Raw genomic sequence first — 21,976 nt, forward strand, 5'->3', positions numbered from 1 at the left:
TCTAGAGTTCTGTACCTAATAAAACAAATAGCCTGGTGTTAATGCCAAGAGGGATCCGCTGCAAGCAACCTGGATTTGATTTTTTTTCAGAAATTGTTAAATACTTTTCAATGTGTAGTCAAATTATTGGTTTTACTGGAATTGATTGAAGTGATTATGTGCACTCTGATTTAGATTGCTATTTTCTCCTACAGCCCATCTGATTGCTTAGTAGATTAATGTGCTTGCCTAAACTACTCCCAAAGATAATGTCTTCTACCCATTTATTGGTGCCTTCGGCAAATTCAGAACGAATGTGGTCAGTAAGTTGTGTAATGTACTTTTCTCAAAGAATTAGACACGCTTATATTATACCTGCCAAATACCCTATAAAAAACAGAAGTTGCCTTTTTGAAGTAGGCAATAGTCATAAGCCCCTGTCCTGGCTCCTTGCCAGACATTCCATATCTTACATATTTGGCATGATTCAGGCTCCAATTTACAAAACTCTTAAGCATGTGCTCACACCCACCACAATTCAGGATGTCATGTCTACTAGATCAACCTGATCCCTTCTCCATGGTTTCTGTAGAGATGGGACAAACGCAAGCAGAAGATGGGAGTGCAGCTGCAGTGACCGGTGGTGGAAAGGGGAAATGGCTGGGACTAGTAGTCACAGGTGTACAGTTCCTTGCAGTAACTACACCTCTTGAAACAAAGACCAAAAAGTATTGTAAACCTGCAGCTTGTTTTGTTTGCTGTGTATCAGTGATCATCTGTTAGCTAATTGCTACATAGCCATCTGAACAGTTTGGTAGCTGTGTGACGATCCCAGGCCTTATATCATACAGATCAAATATCGCTATACTTATGAATTTGATGGACTTTTAAAAAATAGAAGGATGTACGAGCAGACCTCATTCTTATCTGCTTGTAGGGAAAAAAACTCTCTACCCACCCCTTTGGCTGCTGGCTGGGCTGGGGCTCTCCTCTGTTCCTCCCCACATCTCCTCTTTCCTGGATTAGTTGAGAGAAGTTCCACTCCCTTTACTCCCATCCACAGAGGATTTCTAATCTCACCACCTCCTTCTTCATCCCCCACAGAAAGAGGAGATTAGGCTCCCAGAAGCTTTAACTACAGTGGGGTGTTGTTGGCGACTGTCTCTCTCTCTCCTTCCCATGGGCAGGGATGAATCAACCACTGGCCCAGTTCAACATGATGATTAGCAAGTGCCACTGGAGTATAGTCTCTCTTTTTGCAATTAACAAATGAAAGTTCAGCAGCTTCTTAAACAACTTCAAATTCTACCGTCAGCTCTCCCACCTTGTGACGGAAAAAGAGCGTGAAAAGGCAAGATGCTCTTTTACCTGGATCTAGAGGAAGATGTTCCATATTTTGGTTGTCTCACAGCGACCATAGTGTGAGGCTGTGTGCTTAGAAGCCAACCGCTGCTTTATAGCAAACTAATGAGATGATGGTTAGGGATATATTTCTTTCCAGTTTTAACCGTAACCTTTAACCTAAAAAGTAGTTGTTCTTGTCAGGAATGTATAAACTTAGGAACAGGAGACAAGAACTCTTGGCTTCCATCCCTTCCCTAGTTTTTTCCCACTACTAGCAGGACTTCATCCTTCCTCCTGAACCCACCCTTTCTGCTCTTATTAAATAAGACCTTTTCTCCTTCCTAGTTTGAACTCCAAGAGTCCCATCCTCATCCACTTTTTTTTCAGCTGCCAGACTTGCTCTCCCTGCTGAATCACCTCGCCAGCTGTATGTCATTCTTTCTCTCACCCCAGTCTTTTTTGCAGACTCCTGTCTCCCTGCTTCTTCCTATCTTAATGGAGGGGCAGGGACCCAGCATAGCAGAGAAGTAGCTAATTGGAACTTTCAAGTAATTAGAATTCCAGTGTTGCTTATCTCCCAGTAAAGCAGCCTCAGAGAAACCTGGAAACTAGCTAGTCCTTAAGACATTGAACATCTAGAGAGCAGCCAGTTAAAGAAGGGTAATTGATCACATATGAGTATTTTGGGAGATGGGAAAAACATCACATGACAGAATAATAGGACCTAAAATCAAAAGTTCTAATTTCCCTGAATTGTTTGCTTAATTTTCAGTGTGATCTTGCTGGAAGCAGATCGAGCTTTCCTGAGGGATTACTCTGATTTTTGACTGGCATATGCATTAACCTAACCCTGAGCTGCACATGAAACTTCCAGCTGAATCCAAGTCAAAACTGAATGAAATACATAGAAACTAAGGAACACTTACATTCCTTGGTGTTAGGAGGTGCCAACAAGCATGAGTAGCAAACCATGCCATAGATGTTCCTGGGTCTGTTTTCCAACATGTAGTAACTGCAATAAAGGGCAAGACAAGGCAAAACAATATAAGTGCATCCATCACAGTTGAGTACGGTTGAGCAGAAAGCAATTACTCTAAGATAAAATCACTTTTTAAAACTTTTTTATAACCATTTTGATGACATTATCATTTCTTACTGCCTGATTTGAGACAGCCTTTCTCATCTTCCCTTCCCTCATAAAGGCAGCTAATCCACCATTAACCATACATGACATGAAGCAGCAACATTGCCTAAAACAACATTATTCTGCCTACTGAGTTCTTGCTGCAATTTACAGCATGCCCTGAAATGAGACTTTCTAAACAAGGACAATATTTCTTTTTAAGTAGTAATTTTCCAGACAAGACCACCAGCTGGATTTATTTAGTCTTCTGTATCCACAACACAAGAATAATCTCCTTAACTAAGGAGGAAAAAGCCAAATTTGAGCAGGCCACCAATCATGACTAGAAAAACCATCATGATTGAGAGAAAGCCAGATTACAGTTTATAGTATTTCAAACAGCTCCTTGCTGGGGATGGTTTATGTTTAGATGTAACGTAAGAGTTATGGTCTGTATTAGGTCCCTCTTGGCAAAGAAAAGATTTTCATGTTTAAACTTCCATTTTCCTCAAAGTTTGTCTCGGAACATGGTAACTGGGCGGTATGTATTTAAGAATTTCATTCATAGATGAGCTGATGAGAAACAGTCTTAAATTTTTTGTCAATAAATGACATTCCTATGCTTTACATAACTATTTTTAATACATGGGTCTAATAACTACTACTGAACATATATGTTATGTCTTATTATGCATTTGTTCTATATTTTTCATTGTGGTATCTCAGTACCCAGTATATACTTGACCCTGCATAAGTTCTGAATTCTGCTTTATTCTGTCCATGTATGCACCTGTGACTTTTTTCTGAAAACATTCACATTCAGAAATTATCGCTGAAACTATTAATCAAAATTCTAAAATAGCCTGTTATATTTTTGTTTTTGTTCTTTACGCTTCAAGAAATAACAGGTGCCTGTTATCCTGTAACTTAATCTATATTATTTCAACATACAGACACTGGTACACATACAACAGAAAGCAACTGTACACTCATGTTTCAGCTTTATAATAATGGTGAACAGAGGTACAAAACACCAAACAGTCCCCACAGTCATGGCAAATTTCCTTAAAACCTAAATAACTTGCCCAGTTTTAGCGGAACTAAGCTCTTGTATTTCTTTCAATCAAAACCTTCCCTGCCCACATGATAAAAAGTAACTAAAACCAATGCAAATAGTTAATACACTGCTACCTTGATGCAGGAACAAGTAGCCCAGAGCCCATGTCCAGTTACCAAGCCTGATCCTGATTATTTAGTGCAACAAACAGTACCAATGAAGATGTTCCTCTAGTCAGGGAAATTTAAACACACAAATTCGTTCAAACTTTTCGGAACCCTTTACGCTTGGTAGAAATGTCCCAAAAGATTCTAGCTACTGGAAGGTCAGTCACGGAACGCCCATGGGTGGAGGACTTTCTATGTCCTTGAAAGCCTTTGGCATGCATCTACCTAGCATGGTTTTAAATCATCTTCTCAAACTGAGGGAAACACTCAGTAATGTAATTGCACAGGTTTGTCCATGTACTGGTGTGCTAGTGGGGAAAAAAGGCACAAAAGACAGTAGTGACCTAGTGCAAAAGATGACCTCTTGCAGCTCATTAGTGCTCACTATCCCAGGAGGCATGTGTCTGGGTATGATTTCCCCATGCACTGGCAAGCATCTGCAGACCTGCACTGCGGAAGTCCATAATACACATGATTAAAAGTTTTTCACAATGGCTCCTGTTGAATATGTTCTCTTCATCACCTCCAGAGGCAGAGGGGCCTCCACATATATAATGTCACCAGTTATTGCTACTTGGGTGGTGCACCTTTCCGCACCTCCCACAAGAGTTGCTTTGGCTTTTAGACCCATAATACACACCTAATAGTATATACTGAGACCTGCTCAGGCCAGAGCCATAGGCCAGTTCACTTGTGTGTTAATAGAGATCGAAGGAGATGTTAATTGTATTGTTTTTGCCCATCTATATCCTGTTGTTTACTATTGCATTATATTTACATTGCATGTACCTCTGTAATTACGTTTACATTATATATACCCCGGTAATTAAATAACCCTAGGTTAAAGTGTGTGCTAGTTTGAGAATGTATTCAGGCATTCAGTTCATGAAAACTAGTGACATACCCTATTGTTTGCTATTATAAACATTTACATGGTAAATACCCTTGCAACTAAATTACCCATCAAAGAAATCTTGTGAAATGCTAATCAAGAACATTGAGTGCATTCCTCACTATCTGTCATCAAAGAGAAAGACTGGTTAGAAAGACTGTCAGCTTGTCTTTTCTTAGGAGCTATAAATATGGATTCAAAGAAAGATGCATTATCTCTGGACTGTTTGGATTCTAACAGGGTAGAATAACTGAACAAGAAGGTGGAGATCCCCAGTTATTCTGGGTAGCTCTGAAGAGACTTTTGGGAAACTGGCAGATTACTACATCTCTGCTATTATTTTGTACTTACAAACTTGGACTCACTTGTTATATTTTATCTGCTTTAACCTCTCAATAACTCTCATTCTTTTTTCTTAGCTGATAAACTTATAGTTAGTTTACTATAGAATTGTCTTTGATGTAAAATCTGGAGTATCAATTGATCTGGGGGTAAGAGACTGGTCCTTCGGGACTGGGAGAAAACTGATATGGTGTGATTTTTGGTTATTGCAACCATTATCACTAAGTCCAGTTTGTCTGGGTGGCAAGATAGGCTGGAGAGTCTAAGGGGACTGTCTATGACTCCATGGTAAGATTGGTATAGTGATCCAGGAGTTCACATTTCTTGTTGGCTTGGTGGAATCTAATTATAGAATATATACCACCAGTTTGGGGTATCTGCCCTGTTTTCTGACAGCATGGCACTCGCAGTGAGCTAGTCCAGTGTGACATATACAGTAAAAGCTTTATCTGGCATGTTGGGGGGGATGGCAGGGTTGGTGCTGGTTAATCAAAAATTCCAGTTAACTAAGAGTTAACAATGGAGGGAGGGTATTTGGGTGTGGGAGGGGGCTCAGGGCAGGGAGTTGGGGCATGGGAGGGCTTTCGGGGTGTTGGATCCGGGTTGCGCTCACCTTGGGCGGCTCCCCGCAAGCAGCGACATGTCCCTGCTGCTCCTAGACGGAGGTGCAGCCAGGCAGCTCTGCGTGCTGCCTCTACCTGCAGGCACTGCCCCCGCAGCTTCCATTAGTCGCAGTTCCCAGCCAATGGGAACTGCAGAATCAGCGCTCGGGGCAGAGCTGGGGCAGTGCCAACCAGACTTTTAATGGATATCAGAAATATCGGTTTCTAGAGCTTTCCTGTTGGTAAAGTGCCGAATACCACAGGTTTTACTGTACATAGAAATAATTACTGGTCTCTTTAACTATTTTGTGGCCTGCCATCTAATATATAAAATAAGTGATTATAACTACTGTTATACTGAGAGGTACTGGTGACTGCACAGATCACAAACCTCTTTAAAATTGGGTGTGAGCACACCCGTTCAATTAACGTAACTATCAAGAAAAGTTAATCACAAGCCCCCCACCAAAGGCAAAAGGGGTTTTGAACCTCCCCAGGAGTTTTGGACCCAGTGGGTGGAAGGGTTTTGCTGAGTACTGTTTGGGTAAGGGCATGTGTGTGTAAGGGAAGACACAAAATGAAAGAGACTTATGGCTAGCTCAAGAAAGCCAAGCAGCAGCCTGCAAGTCTGGTGTGATCTTGGAGAAGCCCAGAGAGAGGTCTAGGTCAGGGGCGCTGGCTGAACAAAGCTTGGGCCTGTAAGCTAAGGCACTGCTCCTGTTGGTATTGGTCCCTCCTGTGTTTGGAGAAGCAGGAATTTGTACATTTCTTGTAAATAAACAAGATGGTATCAAAGAAAAGACCAGACTACATTATCAATTTCTACTCCCAAAGGGGACACCTTCAGGCCTCAAACTTTGACTAGCTGCATTTGGGTTTAAAAAAAAAAAAAGGGTAACACTCAGTCTATTGTATTATCTTGACATACCAAAGGATATGTCTAAACTACAATAAAACACCCATGGTTGGCCTGTGTCAGTTGACTTGAGCTCGTGGGGCTCGAGCTGTGGGGCTATAAAATGGCAGTATAGCCATTCAGGATCAGGCTGGAGCCCAGGCTCTGGGAACCCACGGAGTCCCCAACATCTACACTGCAATTGTATAGCCCCACAGCTGGAGCCCCACAAGCCCAAGCCAGCTGACATAGGCCAGCTGCGGGAGTTTTATTGCAGTGTAGACGTACCAAAGAGAGGGCACAAGCTAGTAGATACTGTTTTTTAGTAGTTTTGAAAGAGATGCTCATTCCTTTCTTTTTACGCTTCCTGTACCCAGTCTACCTCCCCACCTTTGCCTCAACAGTATTCGTTGGTGGATTGTTAGTGCCGCATAATGATGCACTGTGAAGCACATAATGAATAAGCAGGGAATTATTGCCAAACCACAAGTGAGAACAGCAGGCCAAAGATACTTATTGCTCCATAAAGATAAATATGGAATAGTCTAGATCCAGTGTCTTTTAGCCACAATGATTTAGAAAAGATAAACAGCCCTTCATTCAGCTTATCAAATCAAGCTGAAGAAATATTTCTTGGGTTTTTGCCATGAAACAGCATGACAAGTTTACTTTTGTTCTCCAAAAAGAATTGGGGAAGGTGCTAGAGGGCAAGCAAATGTTCATCTATGTTTGAAGAAAGCTCTCCAATCACAAACCTTAATCCATTTCTGTCAACTTTAAACAGCAGAATTATTTTTTGTGTTACCTTACTATTCACCAAGTATTTGAACAATGTTGGAAAGTATTTACTAATCAAATTATAGCACTAATTGTGGAAAAGAAGAGTGTGGGTCAAGAGCAAGAGAACTGTCATGGATTTGATGGTCTAACTCTTCCACTGTAATACTAATACTTTCCACTTCTCTAGCACCTTCCAACCTAGGATTTCAAAGTATTTCACAAGTATTGATGATTTAAGTCTCACAACATCCCTGTGCATAGATAACTAGTAGTATCCCCATTTTACACATGGGGAAACTTGGGCACAGACAGCTTGTGAATGACCCAACGTCACACACCAAAGGCCTGAGTCTTCATTAATATTTATTGTAGGGAATACAGTAACTCCTCACTTAACGACCCGGTTAACATTGTTTTGTTGTTACGTTGCTGATCAATTAGAGAACATGCTCATTTAAAGTTGCGCAATGCTCCCTTATAACGTTGTTTGGCAGCCGCCTGCTTTATCCACTGCTTGCAGGAAGAGCAGCCCAGTGGAGTTAGCTGGTGGGGGCTTGGAACCAGGGTGGGCCTGCAGTTCCCCTATCAGCTCCCCTAAGTTACCTGTGTGGCAGCCGCCAAGCAGGCTATCAATTGCTGGCAGTTCAGCTGTCCCTCCCCTCACTGCCCTGTGCTGCTCCTGCCCTCAGCCTTGGAGCTGCTCCTGGGAGCCTCCTGCTTGCTGGGCAGGGGATGGGGTGGGGGTGGGGAAGAGGGGTACTAATGTCAGTGTCCCCCTGCTCCTGCCACCCACTCCTGTACCTCATCTCCACAGAGCGGGGGTAAGGGGGGTGAGGGAGAACACGGCAGGGCTCAGGACGGAGGGAGCATGCTGCCAGCAGGTGCTCTCTCAACTTGCTGATCTACTTAAAAAGGCAATGTACTTAAAGTTGGGTCAGCGTCCTTAAAGGGGCAATGCACATCTCTCTCTCTCTCTCTCTTACACACACAGGGTGAGTGTCTGTCCCTTCCTCTCTCTTTGATGGTGTGTGTCTCTTTTTCTCTCTGCCATGCTGTCTCCTCCCTCCATTCGTGCTGCCTTGTACAGTGTGAGGCTACCTTAACAACATGTTAACCCTTGAGGGCTCAGCTGAGTGCTAGTTCATCATTTAGCAGTAAGGCATTCCCTGGGAAATATCCCACCTTCTGACTCAACCGCCTCAACCAAGGTGCACAATCATCATGGCTGTGTACAGTATTAAATTGTTTGATTAAAACTTACACTCTGTGTGTGTGTGTGTGTGTGTGTATGTATATATATATATAAAAATAGAGGCTTTTGTCTGGTGAAAAAAATGTCCGTGGAACCTAACTCCCCCCCCCTTTACATTAATTCTTATGCTGCAATTGGATTCGCTTAACATCGTTTTGCTTAAAGTAGCATTTTTCAGGAACATAACTACAACGTTAAGCGAGGAGTTACCGTACTGCAAATACAGCTGTAAAGCTATATAATTCTCTATTGCATTATTTGAGGCAAGTGGTGTGAGGGCTCACTGTAGCAGCAGGCAGAGCTCTACTATATAGAATAGAGTTTTGTCTAATTTATGGACTGTGGGCCACTGATTCCATGAGGTATTTCTGCTAAAGCACTGATGGCAGGATATATCCCTGGGTCAAGATCACAGAATTTGGCCCATCATCTTGGTAGCTATATGTACTACATTTCTTAACTGCCATTCTACTCTGCAAACTGAGGCTCTGTCCCTTGAGAATTACTCCCTGTGTAAAAGAACCTTTGCCTGGCAGGGAGCTGCCCACACGCCATCCCACCTCATTGTCCCCATTCAGAAGATAGGTGTGAGGAGGCATGGCAAGAGTTTGTGTGCTCCAAATAATCTGGTCTGGCAGAGCAGCCCTAAATTATAACAGCTTTCCATAGCTACTTAGAAGCAGCCTGTGGGGCTTCTCTCAGTAATGGGGCCCAAGTCTGTAAAAATAGCATAGTGGGGGTTCCATGTTTATTTTATCTCAGTCATTTCATATCCAATCGCCTCAGTTTACAGTTAAGAAGATATTTTTCTAACTGCCAGCCCTCCAAAATCACCATGGGATCTGAAAGTCAAATGAGTCTCTTCTTTCTCATGCATCAGCCATTTAGTAATAGAATCCTCTAATCCAAATTCTGTTTTCACTCCCACCTGTGCCAACACAGTATCTTCCAATCATGCCCCAAGTGACAGCTGTGCAGCCTTATTGTTTACAGATTGAACCCCCAGTTATACCTGTGCAACTCCATTAGTCTTCCGTGAGGTTGCGCAGGTGTGACTGAGGCCATTATTTAACCTTCATACTTTTCCTTACTGTTGGTGATGTATGAGAAGACAGTGAAGTGGGATTTCTTTGAGTTTGCTAGGCTGGCAGCTAGATAAACCCTTCTTTTTACCTGTAAATTGAGGAAAATTTCATATCAAATCATTGATGCAATAAACTCAGGGTCTAACTGATTGTCACATGGGGTTGATAAAGAATTTCCCCTCAGGTCAGATTGGGGGGAGACCTTGGTATTTTTTCACCTTTCTCTGCCACATGGGATGCAGGTTGCTTGCTGGCATTAACTGGCATAATGGTTTGCTGGCATTATCTCACTTACTCAATTTACTGCCATTGCAGGGGCCCTGAGCATTGGTGCACCTCGGTCCCTCCTATTCTCTGCCTGGGGCACACAATAGTTTAGTCTCCTGTAGGTTGTATAACTTTGGTCTAATTTTGGTTGTTGGGTTTAAGGTGTGAGTACTGGGTGGTTTGTTGGGGGCCTGTGATATACAGGAGGTCAGTCAGATTAGATGATTTGGTGGTTCCTGCTGGCCTTAGACTCCATGACTCTATGGAATCTCAGTGACCTTCTTACTGATTCAACTGCGTTTTTAGTAGTGTGAGCTATCTTGTACCTTCACTCCCTGCACACAACTCCCGTTGATGTCTGTGGAGTCACACATATAGACCAAAGGTGAACATATGTATAAAAGAAAAATAGTGAATTTTCTTGTACAATATTTACTTAAATAAAGCCAACTAAAATAAAGTTCTAAAAAATTGCATGCATATGCATGCAGACCTTAAAAGATAATACAGTAGAGCCTCAGAGTTACAAACACCAGAGTTACGACCTGAGCAGTCAACCACACACCTCATTTGTTACCAGAAGTACGCAATCAGGCGGCAGCAGAGATTAAAAAAAAAAAAAAAGTAAACACAGTACAGGACTGTGTTAAACGTACGCTACTATAAAAATAAAGGGAAAGCAGCATTTTTCTTCTGCCTAGTAATGTTTCAAAGCTGTATTAAGTCAAGGTGCAGTTGCAAACTTTTGAAAGAACCACCATAATGTTCTGTTTAGAGTTATGAACATTTCAGAGTTATGAACAACCTCCTTTCACGAGGTGTTCATAACTCTGAGGTTCTACTGTATATCTAAGAGAACATCTCTAATATATTTAATTTGGTGATTGTTCTATCACTTTTATTTCCCTCTCCCCTTCAGAATTATGCTATCTGTTCTCAGTAGAGCTCAAAATGGTAATAAAAGGTAGCCCTAATACATGGCATCTGTTCTATCTTCATTTCAAACCAATATGACATTCTCTATGAATTCCTTGTTTTTAATCCCTTCTAGTGCTGCCTTCCAATAATAAGTGACTAGTATCCGCCACGTAATATTATTATTTTTAATCTTGAGAGTGTGTTAATAATAGGTAGTATGGCTTTAGTAGCCCTTGAGGGTACATCTACAATGCAAAAAAGAAAATCAAAAACCAAGAAGTAGCGAGTCTCCGAGCCTGAGGCTCATGCTATGGGGATAAAAATAGCAGTGTAGACATTAACACTTGGGCTGAAGCCCTGGGTTTGAAACCTGGCATGAAGATGGTTCCGAGCCTGGGCTCCAGCCCAAGTGGGAACGTTTACACTGGTATATTTTTAGCCCTATAGTGCAAGCCCAAGTCAGTTGACCCAGCCTCTGAGACTTGCTGCCTTCATTTTTTTTTTCCAGAATGAACCTATCTTAGACAGCTGTACTACAGAACTACTAAATACTGCTTATTGCCACACTTGACAGCTGGTCTTTTTCAGAGGAGTCTCATTCTCTGTTTTTAAGGGGGAAATATAGTTTTTTTCTCCCATTCTGTCCCTCAGAAATATTCCTCCAGTCAATTGCATTTCAATGGGATTAAAGGCACACTCCTATCTACTACTACAACTACTCAAAAGCTTTCAAATACTGACATCTATTATTTTTACCAATACCATAAATTCTGACTAATTGACATAGTACTTATAACCAGGTGGGGAGGAAATAGGAAGATGTCAGAAGTGTCAGTGGGGAAAAGACATTCGGAGCACTTTGAAGGACACATCTGTAAAGATTCATGGTTATATCCTTACCCAGGGAGACAAGGCCCACATTCTGCATCATTCTCTGTATCACCAGGTGTCATGACAGTGGCTCGAAAAAATCCCTCACAATCTTTGTGACGCCTGCATATCTGGTAACCTCCTTTAGAAAACTTTTCAGACGGGCAAGGAATGCAGCCGTAGTCTTCATCTTTGGTGCCATAGCCACAAGTCTATAATAACAGACAGACACTGTATGATAGAACTGCAGTTGGTGCTACCATGTAGGAAAAGAGAACGCTCTCGTCTGGCCCCATGGCTTTGTAGTGCTATGGAATACCAAATAGGAGAGCCAAGTTTGTGGTTCAGTCTCTTAGTATCTGTACTGATAAGGCTGAAGAATGATGAGGAGATGGCATGATGTGATTTTTAGGAAGGGAAAGGGGAAAGACTTTTGTTTTTCTCAAAAGCGACCCCCTTTAGCCATTTATATTATATTCCTGACAGACTCAGAAGTGAGTTTTATTCACTCCTCAACTGGAAAGATGGTGACTATACATTAGGGCAGGGGTAGTCAATAGGCAGACTGGGGACAAAATCCAGACCCCCAAACACTTTTGAATGGACCCCAAAATGTTTTTATTTACTTATTATTATTGGGTTTTGTTTATTATTTTATCTGGAGACTAGATCTCTACTATACCTTGATCAAGAAATTTGGACCGTGCCAAAAACAATTGACTACCCCTGAGTTAGGACATTGAAGATTAGGGATTAAAGCAGAAAAATGTGGGTGAAGCATTATCGTTCCAGCAGGAATATCAGAGATCTCTTAATTGGTGGGGAGGGAAGAGGCTCCAAGTGCTTCTCTTATGGCAATGTTTGCATGATACTCAGTAACCCCTTAACTCTGATTTCCCAGATGAGCATTCAGTTTAGATTAAATAAAACATCACTGGTGTTCTGAACTAAAACCAACTGGTTATTACAAACATATTTATTCAGGATTAGCAACTGTGCAAAACTTACAATTGGAAGTCTAGTCTATTAAAAAGGTTTTCAGTAATTTATTTTTTGAATATGCAAATTATCTGCTATAAATTAAATGGCTATTTGGGAACTGTAATTTAAAATGTTGCAGAGGCTTCCAAGTTTCTTTAATGCCAAAGTATTGTAGCAGGAAAGCAAAATTAAATTCTCTGTGTGTGGGGTCAGCAAGCACTCCACGCTATTCATCACACAAAATCTCCAATGTTAATGTCAGGTTTTTAAATTGCTGATTAGCTGAAATATGGGAACCAAGATGACACTACTGGCAAAATTGTGTGTGTGTATAATTTTTTTACATAAGAACTGTTTTAAAGTATTACTTTTAAGAAACTATTTGTGGGCCATGGTTTACAGAAGCATAAAATAGTAAGACCTCAATCCAGCAAAGCATTTAAGCACATGAGTAGTCATACAGGCTTAAAGTTAAGCATGTGCTCAAATGCTTCCTGGATTGGGTCTCAGTTTCTTTCCTTTCTCTCTACAATACAAATATAATAAAATCATGTTAGAAATCATGTCTATCTTTAAAAAAATGAATAATACTTTTTAAAGAACCAAGAATCCTTTGCGTTTGTACAGCATCTTTTATCCAAGGATTTCAAGGGGCATTGCAGTCTGCTGAGCATCATAAATTTGGTACGATCCGTAGTAGATATCTGAGATCCATAACCACTTCTGTTTAGCAGTGCACAGAGACACTAAACTGCATTTTCATAACTTATACCCAATGTAAAAACAATCCATTGTGAACAATATATTTAATTTTTGTAGGCCATTTTTTCCTATTTTAGCCTCGGGTGTGGCATTTCACAATAAGATTGAGACTCTGAATTTACCATATAAGGCTCTTCTCCTGGCTTGCACTGGGGACAATCATGGCACATTCCAGTGGTCTGATTATAGTATTCATTTTCACCGCAGTTAGAATATTCAGCATTAGCAGAGTACACCAGTGACACCTGTCACGAAAGGTTAAACATTTAAAATATTTAATTTAATCAACCAGTTTTCCTATTACAAACATGTTATCCTTGCCAAACAGCTAGCGTTTGGAAGGCTGATGGATTGACTTTTAGTGCAAAACATCCTTTACGCTACTGCCTGGAAGTGAAGATAGAATGAATTATGGGTGTTTTAAAACATACATTTCAGCAAAATGAGTGGCACCCTAAAACTGCAGGGTTGATTCAGTTTACTAGTATGTAAGCACTGAGGCCCCAATTCAATGAAGCATTTAAGCACATACTTAGGTCCTGTTGAAGTCAATGGGACTAAAGTTAAACACATGCTTTATGCTTTGCTGAACAGGAATGGGCTGCTAAATTGAGACAGGAACCTGTCATTTCAATTGTTTGTAGAAGTGCTATGTTCATTTACTAAAGTTAAAAACAAACAAACAAACCCACCTCCCACCCTCACACACACTAATGACAGCTATCTTTGCAAGTTGGTTATACCTTAGGCAATTAAATACCTACCACCAGAAAAGGAAACACATGCGTCCATTTATGTTCACCCAGATGCACCATATTTTCTTGATACTTTACCTGAAAAGATATGATCAGTCATTATGATGTACACATTCATAAATATTCTTTATGTTTTTCTCTTTGGGTTTGTATTCTGTCCTCTTCCCCACTGCTCCCCTGTTTTACTCTTCAAAGTAAAGGATGCTTCATTCACAATTTGGAACTTAGTTTTGAGAGCTGTTGTGGAGATGAGCAATTCTAGTCTGCTGTCAAAGTATGAACTTTTTATAATTAAAACCAAGCAATGCCTGAAGTTATATAAAGCTCAAAAGAGACACACCCATGAAAAAAATCTAAATATTACTTTAAAAGTAAAGCCCTTTCCTCTTCTTGAGAGCAGACTGTCATTATGTAACCCATACGCTTTGTAACGCAGCATTAGACTTTATTTCTCCCGGGGAGGGGAAGAGAAGCCATGGGTAGGGGACTTGGATCTTAGTGGGATACTCTGTGACTTTGAACATAAACAGAGAGCAGGGCAGGGTCACTCAGTTAGAAAAGACCCCAAAACTTCCAGAACAGGGTGTAGAAGTTACCAGACATGCCTCGTAGCTATTCTGAGGCTATATAGGAAGTTTTCATTGTGGGCAACTCATCTTGAGAGTTCATTTCTTCGTTATCCTCTGAGAGTTGAGCCAACCAAAGAGCAAAACTATGTGTATGTTTGTGGGAGGGGGTGCAGAATATTATAAATAGAATATTTAGAAACAGCTCCATGGACTCAGATCAATGCAGGACCAAGAATTGTGTTTGTTGTGGGGGCTGTTCGCAATCCCTATAGCACTTTGGAGACAGAAAACCAGTCAGCTATTAAGCCAAGGGCTGGGATGCTGCAAGCTGTGGAGCCCCCACCCCCCTGGCGGCTTGTTTTCTGACAGGGTTCTGAAGTGAAAGGGCTGAGATGCTGCCATTTCTCAAGCTCTGATGGGTCCAAATGACACACACTCTATGGGCACACTATAAATACTGAGAAGTCATCTCTGAAAGAAGATCAGAGGGGAATGTGTTATGATGTGTGTGCTAAAGCATAGAAAATGTTATGCTGAAGCCTTATGCTGGAATGTGAGTAACAGAAACTGAAGGGTGGAAAGTCTATATAAGGAACAGCTGTAGATTTACTGTCTAATAGCTTGTGTTTAAAAGTTATTCATAATATTCCAAATACTATTACAATATTTCATACTCTATACAATGTGTTTTGTGTGCGTTAAATGGTTTTTTTTTTACTAAGAAAATGTATTTTGCTCTGTCTTTGAAATTGACTGGGAATTGTTAACATCTGTTTATGAAGGTTTTACATACAATAGCCCTGGGATTTAACTCTGTGTAATGCTTTCTGAAAAGTCCCCAAAAGACACAACTTTGGCCTATGTTTCAGGTAAGCAGGAAGAATGGGAGTGTACGGTTATACAGAATATTGCCTGAGCTTTCTTCACCCCTTGTTACAATTGCATAACGGAGCCTAATTCTACAGTCCTTACTAAGGTCTATTGAAATTGGGACAGGAGGGCAGATTGTGAGCACCGTTACACCTGCAGCTTAACTGGCCTTCTAAGGATTCCCCCTTCACAGGAACCAAGGAGAATGCCCCGGGGGCATAGAACTGACCTCAGTGGAGACTGCTGGGTGCTCAGCACTTTTGACAAATAAACCATAGCTTTAGGAGCCTAACTTTAGGTATTAGGTAGAATGACAGTAGTTTAAAAGAATTCATCACAGTCTTTGTGACAGCTGCATCTCTGGTAACTTCTTTTAGAAATATTTGCAGATGAAAAATGTTAGGCTCTTTTTTAAAATATTGGCTATAGCGTCTGAACATAATTTTTCATAAACAATTCTGAAGGGGAGCTAATGCTATTTATTAATTTTTGCAGTGTTTTTTGAAAAAAAAAAAACCTAGGAAAGTTGGTACAAATCCTTTCTACAGCACGATGAAAAATATATTTAGTGGTACCGTTGCTGCAGGGATTTTACAAATTAAAAATCTCAAATAGTTGAGGTGTGGTTGTAATACTTTGGTTATTGCAGATGCTAACTACCCTTTAAGAAGCTTCAGTTGGCAACTCTCTGACACTTTCAAAGGCTTTCTTAAGTCTCCAGTGAGAGTTCAATTACTGCATTGTGTCAAATTCTAGCACAAGAGCTATAATATATTAGTGCTCAATTAACTGAGATGCCCCTAAAGTTTACAGTTCTAAACACTAAATAGATTAAGTAAAGATTATATCGCTCTACCATCAGGCAATTAACTCACTATATGTTCCTTCTAGCAACTGGGCTAGCTGAGGCAGGTTACTGGGTGGGTGGGGAAAAGACTGAATTATAGAGTACTTCAATTTCTTCAGGATATTACTCTTGAAAAAAAACAGAAACAAAAGAAAATCAGGGATAAATTGTCCTAAATCTAGAAACCTACCTAGAGGTAGAGAAACTTTAAAAAAAAAATTTTTTTTTGGAGAATATAATCTTGTAGTCATCATTATGGAAATTAGTCCTGTGATGGTGCTAGTGGCCAAATATGTTTAAATTGGCCAAAAGTTCTAGCTACCAGAGTATGGTTAATCTGGAGGCATTCCAAGTTATAGTCTTAAAACATACTATTATTAAACTGAATCCTAATTATAACTGAGCTTGGGAGAGGTACCATATAAATATTGCAAACCCAGTGTTTTTATTAAAAATCGGCCAAAACTTCACTGAGAGAATTTCAGTGGTAGCCAGCTGTACAATAAATAAATAAGTTTCAGTTGCTTTCAGACTACACAGATATCTACTGGTCTGAAATGCTTATTCGCAGCGATAGCCAGATTTGTCTAGTTCAAATTAAATGTTGTACTATTTGTCTACATTGTAGTCTGCACACATTTGGTATTGATATAAACAAAAATGTTAAGTGTCAAAGTATATATATTATAAGTATGTGAATGTGTGTATATAGTTATATATATATATACACACACACACATACTCATTTTTAAATGTGTGTGAGTTTAATATTGTGTTAACATAGTTGTTTAATTTAATTTCCTAGTTTGGATTGTTTTTAAAATAAAGTTTTGGCAGAAAGAAAACCCTGAATTAAATTGCACAAATGTGCATTTCCTCCAGGTGCAGACAGGTGTCTCATAAGTATTGTATTGATGCCTCTCTGAAGTGTGAATTTCTTTAACTTCAGCATTAATATATGTGTACTTCAAGGAGTGTGCACTTACTATAGGAACAGGTGAGGCATGAAGTCATCTGGGAGGAGACTTGGGAAATGCTTCCCATAAGGACAAGTGGGACAGAGATTGGTCTCAATACCCAGAAAGGGAAGTGCCTGAGAACCTCACAATCCAAACAGGGGAGGCATGGAGCAGTTTTGAGGACCAGCTCTCTGATCACAGACTTTAGAACTCTTGGACTTTGGAGGTCCCAGTGCAAAACTTGAGAGCCTGGCATATTTGAATGACATGTGATCACACATTCATAATCAAAACTTTAGGGAAGAAAACGGGGAGTGGAAAGCTGACCAGGAGATTAGAAGTTTTATATTCAGAAGACACAATCAGGCAGCGTGCAATTCCCAAGTTTGTGCATTCACACATAGTGCATCCCTCTTAAGTGGCTCACCTTACAACTTAACACAATTGTCTGCTGAATTTGTTCAGTAGATCATTTTCGTAAGCTCACTACTTTGTTAAATCAAAACCCTTTTTTTATTTCCAAGCTAAAAAAAGCACATGATCCCCACTGAGGGCTATGTCTCTGACAAGTTTCAGTCTTGCCTGTAGCCTGGCTGAAAAAAAATGTAGTTAGAATTATTTTTTCCATGGGGAAAAGGGTTCACTCAACCCAACCCTGGATGACAATGAGTGCACAATAATCTATTTTGGAACAGAGACAAAATATTGAAAGCTTCAGCCAAAAAAGGTGTGATAACTTTTAGAAAGTTACAAGAAAACAAAAACTATTTAGCAATCTTAGCACTCCCCCCCTCTCCCCCTCCCCAGGCAGCCAGTCTCAGAGTCCAGGTCAATTGACCTGGGCTTGTGGGGCTCATGCTCAGGGCCGCCGAGAGCAGGTTTGGGCCCTGGTGAAAAAAATTTTTTGGGCCCCCTATCAAGGGCGGACCGGCTAAACAGGGCTGACGAGAGGGTGGGGGGAAGCTGGGCCCCAGGCCCCCTTCCGGACCGCTGGGCCCCGGTAATTTGTACCGTCTTCCCCCCACCTCGGCCCTGCTCATGCTATAGAGCTAAAAATAAAAGTGTAGATGTTCCCATTTGGGCTGGACGACAGGCTCTGAGACCCATCCCCCTTGCCAGGTTTCAGAGCCTGGGCTCCTGCTCGAGTGGGAATACCAACACTCAGAGGCGACATGTTGATAGTGGGGGAGGGGGGAGGCACAATGTAAAGGCTCTGGCAGTATTTTGAACCCACTCCCCACAAAAAAAGAAATAAAAATATAAATCCTGACAGGAATCGGGAGGGGGTGGGGAAGGGGGGCACATGACCCTGCGTGCCCCTTTACGTGTTGCCTCTGCCAAAACCGCTGTTTTTAGCCCTGTCGCCCATGTCCCATGAGCCTGAGTCAGTGGAACCAGGTTCTGAGACTTGCTGCTGTGCGGTTTATTTTTGCAATGTAAGATGCATCATTTGACTCTATAGCATGAACACATATTGCACTTAAAAATCATTTAAAAACATATTGTAGGGAACAATTTTCTGTTCTTTGAGTGTCCTCTGCCTATTCCCATTCCTGGGATACTCTGACACTGTGGTGCAGCTTGGATGGTGGAACTCTGTCTAGCAGAGTCTCTTGTAGCACTCATGCCCCCCTCCAAGACCTCCTCTCAGCATTCCCATATGTTCTGATGGTGAGGCTACAAAAGGGGCTGTGGTGTTCCAACCACTTCAGTTCCTTCCAACCACGACCAGCAGGCAGGTAGGGACCACTCTGGGCATGACCTGGCTCGGTCTCTTCAGAGCCTTTTCTTAGAGAATTTTAGCTTAGGCTTTAGTTTAATTATTGTATGTATTGTATTTTTAGATGGTGTTAGGGCTTGTTTCTATGGAAACTATAGTGAGGCAGAGTGGCCTCATTCCGAGACAGAGGGGGTTACCTCACCTTATTGGGCCCAGGTAACTCCACCCTGCCCCCCTCACCAGAAGTATGGGGCCAAGGCAGGAAGTATAAGATCAGGGCCCTGCAGCTCAGCTGGAGGCAAGCCAGAGAAGGAGCCAGACGTCCTTCCCATGGAACCAAATTGCCAGCAGAGCTCTCAACCAGCTGTGGCAGGTGACAACTCCCCTGAGCCGGCCTGGAAAGAAGGCCATCCACTGCTCCGGGAGACAGAGAGACCCAGAGGGGAAGCGGAGAGTGAGCCACTCGATGTGGGGACGAGGAACCAGGCCCCAGTGGTTACGGAGTAGCTCCATCAGATGCTGGTAGGAAGTAGCCCAGGAAAGCGAGACATTGACTTGTCTGTATTGCCGGGGGACAAGGCAGCAACCCCATACTTCCCCACTGACCCTGTGGCAGGACCACCTATTGCCTCTAGGGCATTGGGCTGGGACCCAATGGAGCAGGGCAGGCCGAGGTCCCTGTACCTCTGGGCCCTGCACTTGGGGTTGAATGAGCACTAACCCCTAGGCCAGGAGGTTTGAGCCATGGACTGTTTGCCTGCTCAGCCCTTACCCCACAGGCCTGATCCCTTGACTATCTCTCTGTTTAGCCCTCAGCCAGGAGGCCTGAGCTATCACTTATCCAGTTGCTCAACTGTGACCCAGGACACATCAATCCACCTGGCACGAGCACCGATTCCCCACCATTGCCAAAGGGGTCGTCCTGGCCCTGAGAGCCAAGGAATGTTACAGAGACTTAGTGCATGGGAAGCCAGGGTGTAAATCTAAATGCTCTAGCTTATCACACACAATATGACTGTGTGGAGCCTACTACCATGGACTCAAAGTTCTGTAGTGGTGCTTTGATCTACTGCCATTTGAAACCGAAAGATCCAGATCATTCTAAATTCTATCACCTGGATCCCAGTATGGATTTTTGGCCAGATTGGCAAGTTCTTCCATGAGTGAGATGGCCATACTGGCCCTTCCTCCCCAGGATAATACTGAGAGTCACAACAACCTTCTATCCAAAAATCCTTCTCCACCACAGATCCAAAAGAGATTGCAACCTTCAGATGCAAGTATTCAGGATCTGTCTATGTAGCACAAGGGTAGGGTTCAGTCCCCTAAAGTTGTACCAGACATTGTTTTAGAGGAAGAGGAACCATTGATGGCTGAACAATCTCATGAAATGAATCTTGACTCAGGGGACCAGACATCCCCAGATGACAGTGTGGGGATTACAACTGCTCATCCCCTTCAGAGGATGCAGTTCTTTTTCCATGAGTTTACAGATAAGATGACAAAGACTCTCTGGATTTCCTCTGTCTCTATTGAGGAGACTTCCCACTCAATATTTGACATCCCAGGAGCATCTTTTAGATGTAGGATTACACTTCCTCTTTTAGATGGACTGTCTCACCCAGTAAAAGCAATCTGATCTTCACCTTCATCAGTTCAAATAATGTCAAAAAGGCTAATAAAGTTTAGCAGCTAATTAAAGAGAGGTTTTTTTTGTATGTTCCATACACATCCAGCCCAGAATTCTGATGGTCAAAGCTGCAGTTACAGAGATTTAAAGGGGGAAAGTTCATGCAACACCATGTGATAAGGAGGGTAAGAGAATGAATGTGTTAGGAAGAAAATGGACATGTAGGGAAGAAAGGTCTTCTCATCTGCTACTTTAGGCATAAGGGTAGTAAATTTCCAGGTATTGATGTCAAGCTACTAATACCATTTCTGGAAAAAATGTAGATATTTATTAAGAATCTTTTGAATGATGAAAATTAGCTAATGCCCTCATTGCTGAAGGACAAAGTGTTGCATAACATGAATTCAGACCATCCTTTGACTTTTCAGATATTTCTACTAGGGCAGTAGTCCCTGTGATATCTCTAAAACATTATGAGGCAGCATCACCCGATTTGCCAACTGGAAGTTCATCCACAGGGCCCGGCTCAACTGCATCCCACTGAACGGAGTCGTCTGCCATGGGAATTGGGACAAGCGATACAGGAAGTGTGGCTACGCCAATGAAACACTCTCCACATCCTGTGTAGTTACAAGCCCCATTTGAGAGCTTGGCAGCCGCGACACAACACCATTCAAGATCACCCGGCCAGAGCCATCCCACCACCCGTGGGGAAGGTTGCCGTAAACTCTGCCATCCCTGGAACCGACAGCCAATTTCAACCGGACAATGTCATCACCAAGAGGACCAGAAGAAGATCATCATGGTGGATGTCACAGTGCCGTTCGAGAACAGGACCCCAGGCTTCCACGATGCCCAAGCTTGAAAGGTAGAGAAATACGCCGCTCTGGCCAAACCCTTGAAAGCTAAGGATTACCAAGTCCAGACACACACACTGATTATTGAAGCCTTAGGTGCATGGGACCCCAGTAATGAGCGAGTGCTGAGAGAAAGCGGAATCGGTCAATGCTACGCTCGGCTGATGCGACAACTCATGGTGTCGGATGCCATCAGGTGGTCGAGAGACATCTACATAGAACACATCACCGGACATCGGCAATACCCAGGAGGGATGAGCTGGAGTGCCGATGAGAAGCGCAATCAGGAAAGTAACAAATATTTTCCTCATGGATAGTATTTTCTAAATGGGCAACCTACCTAATTCTCAGTTACTGAGGGACAATCTACACTCATTGATATATTTTGCTTTCCACAACCAAATCTCTGTACAACTTTTCATGAGTGATGTACCCGAGTATTCGGATTCTAAT

General features: G+C 41.9%; 1 protein-coding gene across 2 annotated transcripts in view; it reads right to left on the bottom strand.

Moving 5' to 3' along the window:
• EDAR (ectodysplasin A receptor) overlaps positions 1-21,976 on the bottom strand; it is a 93,542-nt gene that overhangs the window by 24,682 nt on the left and 46,884 nt on the right. For both annotated transcript variants that reach the window (XM_024110836.3, XM_005295903.4), the window contains exons 2-5: positions 14,081-14,149; positions 13,439-13,561; positions 11,604-11,785; positions 2,250-2,335 (exon numbers count right to left, since the gene is read on the bottom strand). In XM_024110836.3, the coding sequence (XP_023966604.1) occupies positions 2,250-2,335; positions 11,604-11,785; positions 13,439-13,561; positions 14,081-14,149 (460 nt within the window). The remainder of the gene's footprint in view (positions 1-2,249; positions 2,336-11,603; positions 11,786-13,438; positions 13,562-14,080; positions 14,150-21,976) is intronic.

This window comes from Chrysemys picta, chromosome 1 (assembly GCF_011386835.1).
Source record: "Chrysemys picta bellii isolate R12L10 chromosome 1, ASM1138683v2, whole genome shotgun sequence".
NCBI classification, from domain to species: Eukaryota; Metazoa; Chordata; order Testudines; family Emydidae; genus Chrysemys; species Chrysemys picta.